We start from the raw sequence: 12,672 nt of genomic DNA, 5'->3' as shown, positions 1-12,672 counted from the left end.
ATTGGTTCTTGCTGAAGCTCAAACGTGATGCGTAACACGAGAATGAACCTCATTGGTTCTTGCTGAAGCTCAAACGTGTTGCGTAACAGGAGAATGAACCTCATTGGTTCTTGCTGAAGCTCAAACGTGTTGCGTAACAGGAGAATGAACCTCATTGGTTCTTGCTGAAGCTCAAACGTGATGCGTAACACGAGAATGAACCTCATTGGTTTTTGCTGAAGCTCAAACGTGTTGCGTAACAGGAGAATGAACCTCATTGGTTTTTGCTGAAGCTCAAACGTGTTGCGTAACACGAGAATGAACCTCATTGGTTCTTGCTGAAGCTCAAACGTGTTGCGTAACAGGAGAATGAACCTCATTGGTTCTTGCTGAAGCTCAAACGTGATGCGTAACACGAGAATGAACCTCATTGGTTCTTGCTGAAGCTCAAAGGTGTTGCGTAACAGGAGAATGAACCTCATTGGTTTTTGCTGAAGCTCAAACGTGTTGCGTAACACTAGAATGAACCTCATTGGTTCTTGCTGAAGCTCAAACGTGTTGCGTAACACTAGAATGAACCTCATTGGTTCTTGCTGAAGTTCAAACGTGTTGCGTAACACGAGAATGAACCTCATTGGTTCTTGCTGAAGCTCAAACGTGATGCGTAACACGATGATGATCCTCATTGGTTCTTCCGTTTACCTCAACTGATGTGTGAGTTGATCAATGTTTAAATGTGAATAAAAGCCTAAATATATTCTATTCATCATATAAAGCGATTGTGTCTCTTCAGAAAATTTGGACTAAACCACTCGGTTCATATGTATTATAGTTTTACGATCTCTCTATGAACATTTTGAAGCGTCAGTTGCGTAGCTGTCTATGGAGGGACAGAAAGCTCTCAGATTTCATCAAAAAGATCTTCATTTGTGTTCTGAAGATGAATGAAAGTCTTATGGGTTTGGAACGACATGAGGGTGAGTAAATAATGACAGAAATCACATTTTTGGGCGAACTATCCCCCATGAGAGAAACACATTTTTGCAATGTTCTGCACTTATGTTTTCCACACAAGTAACTTTGCGTAAATGTCCCTGCAGCGTTCGGAAAGAGTTTGCTCTCTTCCAACCCCTCACACTGCCTTTGAGTTCCCAAAACAAATAATGCTTACACCAAACATTTCACGGATCAATGGCAAAGCTTGTTTTCCCCTCAAGCACCAGTTGATCCAGTCATCTACAAAGAAAACATATTAGACTACCATAAAAAAAGAAAGAAAAAAAAGCGTTCAAGTGGATGAGGTGTGGTCAAAGACTTGACTTCTGAGAATTTTGTGATGGTAATGTAAGTTATGGATAGTCACAGCACTATAAAAGGTAATTATTGGCGAAGGGCGGTCTCGTTCTTGGGACGTGTGGGTGTTTGTGGGAGTCTTGTGACCTAGCTGAAAGACTGGCAACAAACACTGCAGGTGCAGCTTGAGCTCATCAGGGTTTCCGCATCAAAAGCGACTGGACTTCACTCCAGCAACACCAGACAGCCATGCCCTTGAGACCAAGGGCTTCCTCTCAACCTGGAAGAGCAAACACCCTTCCATCTCTTAAAAACATCCCAGTTCTGCGTCCGAGAGCTTCGTCGTCTCACTCGAAGTCGCCTTTAGAGGATGAGCTCTCCTGTCCGGTCTGCTGCGAGATCTTCACCGATCCCGTGGTCCTTAAGTGCAGCCACAGTTTCTGCCGGATATGCCTTCGTCAGTTCTGGAGCAGGAAAGCGGCCAAGAGGGAATGTCCAGTGTGCAGGAGGAAGAGCTCTCTGACGGAGCCCACCGTGAGCCTGGCGCTGAAGAACGTGTGTGACGCCATCATACAGGAGCAGAAAGGACAAGCGTCTGCGAGAGCTGGCTCAAATGCCGCCAACGGGACGTCCAAATCGGAGGCTCTTTGTGCCACTCACGGGGAGGGACTCAAACTGTTCTGCCAAGAGGATGAAGAGGTTCTCTGCTGTGTTTGTCAAACGTCCAAGAAACATCAAGGCCACAGTGTGTGTCCTTTGGAAGAGGCAGCAAACGATCTCAAGGTGATAATATTTCCAAGAATATTTCTTAGTTTTAAGCAGTTTATTTTTATTTTTTTTATTGTGGCATTATGTCTAATGTATTTACCATCCATATTCTCATTACCATATTGCTTCCAGATGTTTTATTTATTTATTTAAATTTAGATTTTTTTTATTTTTAGTAATTGTCTATGGAAGAAAATTAATGGCAAATATTTTTGAAACTAAAATCTGGTTTAATTGCAAAAAAAAAAAAAAAAATTGCATTTAATTTACCATGCTTGCATTTTAATACATTGTATTTTCAGGGCTTGCATTCTTATGGGACGAAATTCAACATATCAATGTATATTTAAGCTGTGAATATTTCAATTCATAACATTTCACACACATTTTCATTATTAAAAATTCAATAATCCATATTCACCTTTCAGATTTCACTTCCAAATCATTCATTCTGTTTTAAAACACAACCTATAATATTCGACAGGCAATTTTCAGTCCATTTTATTTCGCTTCCACAAATTCAAATTCAGGTTCAAATTCAACATTTCACACCCTGTTATGCAGGAATAGCAGTAGAGTACTGATACATACTCTCCATCTGCTGTTAGTTGGCTCACCAGCAGGGGGTGCAAGTGTGTGTTGACGAAGACCAAAGCAACAAGTATAGAGAGCCATAAATAAAGAAAGAAATTTCCCTAAAAAAACAGTCCCTAAATTTGCGAAATATTGAACGTCCAATGATCAAGCCAACTTTATGCCAGTATTTTACTGGGAAATGCTTAGCGTCGCGTTAGTTCATATTCCGAGTCCATCTGTTTGCCTGTATCCTATATAGTACCGCTTACATTACCAATAAGGTGCGAGTTTGGTCTTTTATATCACGGTCCTTTATATCCTTTATATCACTTAATATCACATAGTCCATCAAGCTATGTTAAGTTTTATATGTGATGGCAAGGGAATCCTCGAGTATGACATATTGAGGGAATCCCCTGCAGCACAACATTATATAGAGTTATGGAAAGTAAACAACCGAGAGAAATATGTCTACCTCAGTTTTAACGTTTTATCTGTACATTAGTATCGGGGAATAACATCATAATCTCGTTCACGGCAGAGAAAACACACACATACGCTCCATTTCTGTAAATCTGTTTTTGTGAATGAAATGAATAGTTGCTGGTCTTTGTGAACACGCACTTGCACCCCCTGCTGGTGAGGTCGACTAACAGCAGATGGAGATTATGAATCGGCAATATATTGCTTTTCCTGCAGTTCCCGGATGTGAAAAGAATCTGTGGAAGCGAATTTGTAATGGGAATGGTGGTTATGGATTATTGAATTTCTAATAATAACAATGCATATTTTTTTTCAAGTAGTGCAATTCAACAAGCTTTTTTGTTTCAAAAACATTTGGCATTATTTTACTTACATAATTGTCTTTATTCTCAATTCTCATTATTTATTTGCACAAATTAAAGCAGGCACAACAAATACTATAAGGATCTATCAATGCAATTTAACTAATATCATATGTTAAATAATAATATAGTTTTCACATTGTGGTAATGAGAATTTTGGGGGGAAATGTGCTTAATTGAAAGTAATGTAATTATTTTTTAAATGTCAATGATAGGATACAGATTACCTTGCCTCTGCAATAGGCTCTATGCACGATCGCTTCCGCGGTTTGTCTCAGCCCGCCCAGTTACATCCCGTGCTGCGTCGGAAGCCATTTTTGCATTAGGTGGAGATAATGGCAAATTACACTCACTGTTTACAAGAACTTGCAGCGGTTAACGTGAATGATGTTAACAATATTGTGAGGCAGTTAGCTGTCACACATAAGAGTAAGAAAGAGAAGGGCTTTAAATTATAAATTTCGAGCTACATCGACAACTTTGAGGGTGAGTATTCTCTCATATCGCGCGAAATCCGACTAATCGGATCGTTGTCTCCGTTTCTGAGAAAATGAATTTTATTAAAGTTTTGTCGCTATACACTTCGCTATAGAACGCTCTATGTGGAAGTAAAGACGCTGGCTGAGATCCTACCGGAAATACGTCAGCAGTGTCCGTGCATAGAGCCCATTGAAAATATTGTGGAATGCAGTAAATATGAGTAATTTTCCACGACCATAGAATTGATAATATCTTGGAATTTTACAAATTGAGGTCAATACAGTTTTGACCTGTAATGACATTAATAGTGAATATACTTTTTATTTTTTATATTTAATCAGAAATTGCTTTTGGGGTGAAACTTGTTGAATTATTTTTTTATTTTTTTACGAACTGTCCTAGGCTCTGTTTACACCTGGTATTAGAATGTGTTTTGGTCGATCAGATCACAAGTGGACGACGCTAAATACAAGTGTAAACGTGGTCTAAAACGTTTCGAGCTTGCCCACTTTTGGCCACTTCCAAAGGTAGTTGAAACCGCATTCGACTGGATTGCTTTTGTAGTGTAAAAGCTCATGTGGTCGAATGCGTTCAAACAGCCACAAAACACTGCCTTCTCTCTGTCCACTGACCTGATGCGTAAACGTTATCGGAAGAGCGCTAGCCAGACGGGATTTAAACGTTGCCAGCTGGATACCCAATTTTGGTTTGAAGACGAAAAACGTTCCAAGCACAATGTTCTCTCACCATTCCTGATTTCTAGCACGCACTCACCGCGTTCGGCATTGTCTTGCAGCTATCAGGGAAGAAACGAAAGCTGCTGCTCTCCGTGTGTTTTTCCGTCGTCTTCTGTCGCGTTCATATTCATAAGATCTGTAAAAACCATACATTTACAAAAAATACAGATTTAAACACCAGGTGTAAACAAGAATGTGTTTCCCTTGTCTACTTGTGAACCGATCGACCAGAACGCGTCTTAATACCAAGTGTAAACAGGGCCATAGAGTTGATTTAAAGTCGAGTGAGATGTACATTTTTCTTTCTCCAGGAGGAAATGAGGCAGATTGTCATCCCACTTAAAAAAAGTCTTAGACTCCTCTATGAGGCCAAACAAGAATGTGATGACATAACAGTCCACATCAAGGTATCAACTGAGAAAGTTCCAGACTTACAAACATCATATGATACACTAACCATCAACAGAGACCTCCATTACTCAGTGCATTACCTTTTTTATGTTGGGTTCACATAGAACCAAAGGGAACAGACAGAGAAACAAATTCATGAGGAGTTTGCAGAGCTTCAAAAATTTCTTTTGAAGGAGGAAGCTGCAAGGATTGCTGTTCTGGCAGAAGAAGCAGAGACAAAGAAGCAGACGATGAAGAAAAAAACGGACTTAATCACTCGTGATATACTCACCTTTTCACAGGCTGTCATGGCCATTGAAAATGAGATTGCTGGAGATGACAGCCTATTTTTACAGGTAATCTGCTGTGTTTGGAATGTTAACTAATCTTGTCAATTTGGTACAAATATTAGCACAAGTAACTGATTTACATTTTCCCCACAGAACTACAAGAATGTCAAAATGAGGTAATCATACACTGCACATTTGAAAGTATTTGATCGTTTTGTTTGCATAAAATCCATCACAGCTAATCTGACTTAATGTCATTACAGAGCTCAGATAACATTTCACGAACCAGAAACCATCTCCAAATCTCTAATCGATGTTGCGGAGCACATGACCTCCCTGAAGTTCGGAGTGTGGGAAAAAATGCAGAGTCTGGTGGAATTCAGTGAGTGCTCGGTTATTATAGAGCTGGATGAGCTTGTGTAAACATTCAGGGTTTCAGAACGGGTTTCCTTTCGATTCACAAGTCGGAATCTGAATTGAACGTCTCTCAGGTTGAAAAGCAAGGACAGGAAGAGGAAATTACAGCAGTTCAAAGAAATTCAAAGTTCAAAGTTGGTTTGTTCAACAAATGAAGGGAGAAAAAATGTTTTCAGTCTTGTAAATCTGCTTCATGTTGTTTGGCTCCACTTTGAACTAAATAAGAGCATTCTGAGAAATATGGTAAATAAAAAGAAAATTATACAAAATATATAAATATATTTGTATATTTCAGTATGTTAACATATTTCAATATGTATAGAATGAAATAAAACATTTATATAGGTGTCATTGCCAAAACTGACTATTAATATCTTCTAAAGTTTCTGGAAATATGTAGAATACATAGAAATTAAATGTATTATCTATTAAATTATATTTATTAATATATACACTTACAGCAGAATTTCTAAGAATTGAATTCCATTTTATTTATACATCCTTAAAGCTGAAGTGTGTAATTACTAATGAATTTAATTACTCATAGCGTCACCAAATATAATTGCAAAAATGTATAATCAAAAAGGTTTCCAGAACACTGCACCCATATGCCATTGGTCAAACAACCAGATATCCCCGCCCCATAACTCACGCCATTGGCTGAGCTATGAGGATGTCCAAACAAATGGCAAAAAAACCTACAAATGGCTAGTTGCAGAAAGTATTTCATACTGAAAAAGTTTCATGCTTGAAAGACATTTAAGTTCAACTTTTTTTTTTTAACACTGTTAAAGAAATGTTTTTTCTTTTTGTTTTTTTTTATAAATTTGTTTTAATGTCTTCCCACTTTCTCCACCACTTAGCTCCAGTGACGTTGGACCCCAACACAGCCTACCCCTGTTTGTCTCTTAGCAAGAATCTAACAAGTGTGTCCAACACGGGGGTGATGAAACAGCTGCCTGATAACCCTGAGCGCTTCGACCACTTTGTTTTTGTTCTGGGCTCCAAGGGTTTCACCTCCGGATGCCATTCCTGGGAGGTGGACGTGGGCCAAAATAATGACTGGGTTATTGGTGTGGTTAAAGAATCCATAGCCAGGAAAGGCAAAATCTCTGGCTGTCCAGAAGGAGGATTCTGGACCATCGCTCTCTCTGATGGGAAGTACACGGCCATGACCACCCCGCACACACCACTCATGCTGAAGGGACGCCTGGAGAGGGTTCGTGTGAAGATCGACTATAATGCTGGAGAGGTCAGCTTCTTTGACCCAGTGGATGTCACACCCATCTACACATTTAATGACCACTTTACTGAGAAGATGTTCCCTTTTCTTTGTCCGGGGGCAAATATAAATGGGAACAATCCAGGGCCACTTAAGATCTGCCCTGTGAGAGTGGCAGTTTGGAACAGTGCCTCCTGGTGACCGTTCAACAGCTATGTTGCTGTGTTCAAATATGAACATATTACTCCCATTCTTGCCTCGTTGCATTGGCTATAAGATATAGAATCGAGTTCAAACTTTTGGTCTTGGTATTCAAGTCCACCAATAACCTCGCTCCATCTTATTCTTGCAGACATCCTCGTAAGTCATGTTCCCACCAGATCACTTAGATCCAGTGATCTTGCTCTCTTAACAGTGCCCAGAACTAGATCTAAACACAAGGGTGATTGTGCGTTTGCTGTGGCCTGTCCCAATCTGTGGAGTAAGTTGCCACTAGCTATTAGAATGACGCCGACTTTGGTCATTTTTAAGTCCAAGTTAAAAACGTACCTACTCTCTTTGGCATTTTAAAAGTGGTTTGTATCTTATGATTGTGCTACTTGCTTTAAATTTTTATTTTTACTATTTTGATGTATTATCTTTTGTGTCTACTTTGTAAAGCACTTTGGTCAACTTAAGTTGTATTTACACAGTGCTATATAAATAAAGAAACAGAACAGATGCAATTTTCTTCTGCGTCAGAGCTGTCCAGTAAATACCTGCTGAGACGAATTTTCCGATGTAAAATAATCTCTTAACTACACTCATAAAAACAAAGATTCTTTATTGGAATTGATGGTTCCATGTAGAATCTTTAACATCCATGGAATCTTTCCATTGCGCAAAAGGTGGCAAGGTTGGGTGTGAGGGGATGAGATGAGGACTTGATGCAGAAAATAGGCTTTTTATTTGTAATTTTAAAAACAAACAACAGCAACAGGACTAGACACAATGGGTGTATATATACAATGACAAACTGGCACAGGACTGCATAGACAAGGAGAATAAGTAGGAGAGCAAATAAAGCAGGAAACAAGGAAGGACAGGTGGGGCAAATTAACCAATAATCAAATAACAAGAAGGGCAGGGTTAGACAATAGACAGGAGAGCACATGGCACAAGGAAACATACATGACAAGCCATGTGCTTACAACAAACATGACAAAAACAAGAGCACATGGCCAGTGAAAACAATCACAAGCCATGTGCTCAAACAAAACATGACACGAAGACGCAGTCAGAGAGCCCTCACCGAATGAGTGTCCACACAGCCCAAGACAAGAAGAAACAACTCAGCCGAAAGAAACACGAACCACGTGCTAAGCCGAACACAATACACACGTGGACAGAAGAGTGTACGGTCCAAGCGAACTCGAAACCGGATACTCACAACAGAAAACACGGACATTTATGAATGTCCGAACCCCGACACAGAACCCAAAGCAAACTAGACCGAAGTGCCGGGATCCAAACACCACGCTCTGAACACAAATCAACTCACCACGGAGACGAAAGAGAGTGAACTCGGAACCGCACACTCAGAATGAAAAGACCGAAGGAGTGTCAGGGCTCTGCCACCAAACAAGAATTAACCAGGCCGAAGTGACAGAGCCTTGATAAAACGTTCTTTAGATATGTAAAATGTTATTCACACTAAGAAAACCATGATTCTTTTAAGAACTGTAACATTCTTTGGAGAACCGAGAATGGTTCTTAGAAAACCCCATTTTTGGTACCTACATTTTCAAGAGTGTATTATCCTCTATTAGGTCATTACTCACTGAGACTAACTACAATGACTTTGAGATTTTCTTCCACTGTGGACTCATGCTGGCGTCCCAGTTTAGGCTTCCACCCTTGTATGTTGCAGCATTAAAGAAAGACTCGGTTCTCTCACTAGCATTTATTCAATGGCCAGAACTCTTTGCCATTCCTTGGAGAGATTGAGCAAAGATAAGTATGCTTACTCTTTATATAGTAGTTGTCAGCCCATGGTGTTTACGTTTATGACACAGACTGACAATTACTTATTTTATCAACTTTTTCTCTGAGCTGAAGTTCCCATTATCAGTGTCGACCCAACGGCTAGCCTTGAATTCCCCACCCCGTAACAGTTCTTTATCTTAACTCAGTGGATAATGTTTAGCCAAAACACATCACTTGTTTTTCTTCTTAACCCAGATAGTCCCACAATTCCAAGACAAATCTTCTAATAAAAGCAAAACTATCTAAAATACAACATTTCCTCACCTGCAAAACAAATTTCAAGCATTTAAAGGGATGGTTCAGAGTAAAATCAACCTAGGGTCCTTTGTACCATGACCTCGAGCCAAAAAATGACAATATTGCAGTATTGTTTGTTTAGTTAGTTTTATTGTATTGAACACAGAATCAAGTTGCCATGGTGTCTGTCATAAAAGTTAATGACTGTGCTTATAACTTTTATATGATGGGTACTACAGGCCATCTGGATTAACCCTTCGTTGGAAGACTGGTTTGTGCTCCTGTTTTACCAGGGCATAGTTTTTCCAGTGTAGTCCATGAATCCACCATGCTGATTCTCAGTAAGGCTGCCAAAGACACGCATCATCCCCTCCACACTTGTTCTGGTGTCGATATGTGCCTGGTGGACAAACAGAGAATAACATGCAATTCAAATAGTGTAATGTTGTCAAACAGAAACCACCTGTGTGCTTTTGTGCCTCATTTTTGGTTTATGAGACTCCAGAGTCATTTTAATGATGAATATAAGCATTTACACATCATGCTGATTTTTAATTTCCTTTTGAGAGATGAATTTCAACTTAACACTCTTAGAATGTACTTCTAAGAGAACTCTAACCTTTATTTATAAAGTGTTCAAAATGACCCCAAACAGAAATGGGTTCTAGAATGGATAACAGTCACATTTATGAAAAAACTGCATGGTGAAATCTTCAATCTACCAACTAGGTTTTCATTTCAGAGGAACATAAAATTTAAATAGAAAATTAGTTCAATTAAATTCACCCCATTACAGCAAATCACCTTTATTACTGAATCTAGATTTACCTTATCTCCCCCCATGTCTGTCTTCACGTATCCTGGGTGAATGGAAATGCAGAGGATCTCATCTGCCTTTAAGTCCCTAGCAGTATACACAGTCAACATGTTTAGACCTGCCTGAAAGGAAAACAGATGCATGACAAAGTTTGTTAACACTGCAACCACTTCTAATTTGTTTTTAGTTGAGACAGTGTTTGTTAAGAACGTATGTTCAGGCAGTAGTAGTCAATGAATAGATGAATTTGAAACACATTTCCAAATATCTAATTTTCATCGAGTTTCAAAACACATTTTCCTGCCTGTCTCAAAAGAGTCTTCTTGTGTACCTTGCTGATACTGTATGGGAAGAGCGGGAATGGCTCTGGTAGTGATGGCATGATGACCATAGATGCTGCATCTGTGGAGATGTTGATCACAGCTGCTTTATCACATGACATCCCTGGTTTGCCACTGGCTTTAGCTGCTGCACGCAGATACGGCAGGTACTCCTGATTAAAGACATTCACAACCAAGTGTTTTAGATGTTGCAAGAAATCAAGACTTGTTTTAGATTAGTCTTGTTCCCCAAAACTCTTTCCATTACCCTAATGACAAATAAAGGTCCTATCACGTTGGTGTTGAAGGCTTGGATCATGTCCTCAACGGTAGTGCTCCACATGGATTTTTGTGGCAACACTGCAGCATTATTTATGATCAGGTTCAAACCATTCTTGCCCAGTAGAGAACCCACTTTCTTGGCAGATTCTTTGATACTGCATGGATCAGCAACATCTAATATCGGCAGAAAAATTATCAGTTGTAAAAAGGTTATTTCTAACCTCAAAAAACAATTATTACTGTAATGTAAAATGTAGTCTAAAAGACAAATCCACATTTACCAAGCTTCACAATGGTGACAACACCTGGATGTTTTTTGGCCAGTTCTCTCAGTGCCTGAATCAGAAAGAAAATGTGAATGATAAAATGCACATTTCTATAGATGTCTTCTGTCCTAAGCTCTTGAATACTCACCTCAGAATTGGTCCCATCTGGGTCACGACATGCAGCAAAAATTTGGGAGCAACGGGCCTCCAGGAGTTGCTTGACCATTTCTAGACCCAAGCCTCGGTTGGCCCCGGTCACAAGAGCACTACATGCCTTTAATGTTGCCATGTTCAAAGATGATCAGTCTGATGATATCACCCAACCTGCCTCTCTATCAGGCTTTTTATATGGGATGCAGAGTGGACGCCACACCCATATTGCACTGGTCTGTCATATTGTTTAAAAGAGAGAGAACCTTGCTGAGTCAAGATGATATTTCAATGTGACTCAGCATAAACCTATCGACACTAATAGATTTGAGTAATAAAACTACTTGGACGCTTTCCAAAAAGTTATATTACTTTATTTAAATCACACTGTTTCAGAAGTGAGAGTAGAGATTAAAGGTCTGAGCTAGAAAACATCAAGGTACGTATGAACCATAAACTGATGAGCTGATCAGTAGCTCCATTATTGCCAGTGTGACCTTAAGCAAGGTATTTATCCATACGTTGTTCAAGAGGAACATTCCCTTCAGTAATTTAAGGGGAGCAGAGTCCCCTGTGGAGTCCCTGTACTGCTCACAATTGTATCAGACACACATCCGATAGGCAAATTGTAGGGGGTCCAATGATGGCTTTACTAAGGGGCAAATGTGCTTTCAGGACCAACCTCTCCAACATAAGTCCTATAGGTTTGCGAGGTGGAGCCTCTGTGGATTGAACTTGTTGGTCCATCACATCCCACAGATGCTCAATTGGATTGAGATCTGGGTAATTTGGAGGCCAGAGCAACACCTTGAACTCTTCATCATGTTCCTCAAACCATTCCTTAACAACCTCTGCTGAAAGAGGCCACTTCCACCAGGAAACACCATTGTCATAAAGCGATGTACCTGATCTGCAACAATGTTTAGGTAGGTGGCACGTGTCAGCAGAACATTGCCCAGAGAATCACACTCCCTCCACCGGCTTGTCGTCATCCGATGCGCTTTCGACGGTAGACTGGGGTTGTCATAGGCACTTTGATTGGTCTGCAGACCCATGCGCAGCAGAGTGCGATGCACGGTGTGATGTGACACATTCATCCCAAAAGCATCATTAAAATGTTGTGACTTATGCCACAGTAGACCTTCTGTTGGTTTGGACCTGACTGGACAGCCTTCGTCGCCCTAATGCATCGATGAGCCTTGGGTGCCCAACAACCTGTCGCCAGTTTGTGGTTTGTCCCTCGTCTGACCACTGTTGGTAAATGCTCACCACTGCTGACTGGGAGCAACTCCCAAGTCTTGCTGTTTCACTCTGACCCAGTCATCTTGCCATAATTTGGCCCTTGAGGTAAACTCCAACGTGCAAAGGAAAAAGGCAGGCAGGGAGGATGGTCAATGCCAGATGAGGATCAGAGTCAGATAAGACACATTGGTGAGACACATGTCTACGTGTAAGCCTCATCTCCAATAGAGATGAAAAATCACATATTAAATAATGACCAAATAACATTACAAAGGAGTAAAAAAAAAAAAAGATAAACAGATAATAATACAAAATATTATTAAATACATTTAAATA

The 12,672-nt window shown here is 39.9% G+C and overlaps 2 protein-coding genes across 4 annotated transcripts; one reads left to right on the top strand and one right to left on the bottom strand.

Moving 5' to 3' along the window:
- The first annotated feature begins 1,370 nt into the window (after window positions 1-1,370).
- LOC309505933 (E3 ubiquitin-protein ligase TRIM39-like) lies at window positions 1,371-7,717 on the top strand. 2 transcript variants are annotated; one of them, XM_082179407.1, is made up of 6 exons: window positions 1,371-2,055; window positions 4,990-5,085; window positions 5,371-5,424; window positions 5,512-5,534; window positions 5,622-5,740; window positions 6,639-7,717. In XM_082179407.1, exons 1-6 carry the CDS (start codon window positions 1,522-1,524, stop codon window positions 7,196-7,198), a joined length of 1,386 nt encoding a protein of 461 aa, XP_082035533.1. In that variant the 5' UTR covers window positions 1,371-1,521; the 3' UTR covers window positions 7,199-7,717. The 2 variants fall into 2 exon arrangements, with proteins under 2 accessions (XP_082035533.1, XP_082035532.1); XM_082179406.1 differs by having other exon boundaries at window positions 1,373-2,055; window positions 5,194-5,424.
- Window positions 7,718-7,873: 156 nt separating this feature from the next.
- On the bottom strand, window positions 7,874-11,313 carry LOC309506055 (C-signal-like). Of its 2 annotated transcripts, none has more exons than XM_082179605.1 (6): window positions 11,093-11,313; window positions 10,960-11,014; window positions 10,665-10,852; window positions 10,408-10,569; window positions 10,088-10,198; window positions 7,874-9,659 (listed from the first exon to the last, which is right to left on the bottom strand). In XM_082179605.1, exons 1-6 carry the CDS (start codon window positions 11,231-11,233, stop codon window positions 9,546-9,548), a joined length of 771 nt encoding a protein of 256 aa, XP_082035731.1. In that variant the 5' UTR covers window positions 11,234-11,313; the 3' UTR covers window positions 7,874-9,545. The 2 variants fall into 2 exon arrangements, with proteins under 2 accessions (XP_082035731.1, XP_082035732.1); XM_082179606.1 differs by having other exon boundaries at window positions 10,674-10,852.
- Window positions 11,314-12,672: the final 1,359 nt, after the last annotated feature.

Source organism: Leuciscus leuciscus, assembly GCF_965113295.1.
Source record: "Leuciscus leuciscus genome assembly, chromosome: 1".
NCBI classification, from domain to species: domain Eukaryota; kingdom Metazoa; phylum Chordata; class Actinopteri; order Cypriniformes; family Leuciscidae; genus Leuciscus; species Leuciscus leuciscus.
The sequence above is the reverse complement of the archived record's forward strand: the minus strand, read 5'-3'. Positions and strand labels throughout refer to the sequence as shown.

Bases quoted from the DNA above. Each gene is read 5' to 3' on its own strand.
- LOC309505933 (XM_082179406.1), top strand. From the start codon at position 1,522: ATGCCCTTGAGACCAAGGGCTTCCTCTCAACCTGGAAGAGCAAACACC. The intron at 2,056-4,989 runs GTGATAATATTT...TTCTTTCTCCAG, and splicing joins AGGCAGCAAACGATCTCAAG to GAGGAAATGAGGCAGATTGT. The intron at 5,086-5,193 runs GTATCAACTGAG...GGGTTCACATAG, and splicing joins ACATAACAGTCCACATCAAG to AACCAAAGGGAACAGACAGA.
- LOC309506055 (XM_082179605.1), bottom strand. From the start codon at position 11,233: ATGGCAACATTAAAGGCATGTAGTGCTCTTGTGACCGGGGCCAACCGA. The intron at 10,853-10,959 runs GTAAATGTGGAT...TGCCGATATTAG, and splicing joins TGTCACCATTGTGAAGCTTG to ATGTTGCTGATCCATGCAGT. The intron at 10,199-10,407 runs GTACACAAGAAG...TTTTCCTTTCAG, and splicing joins TCCCATACAGTATCAGCAAG to GCAGGTCTAAACATGTTGAC.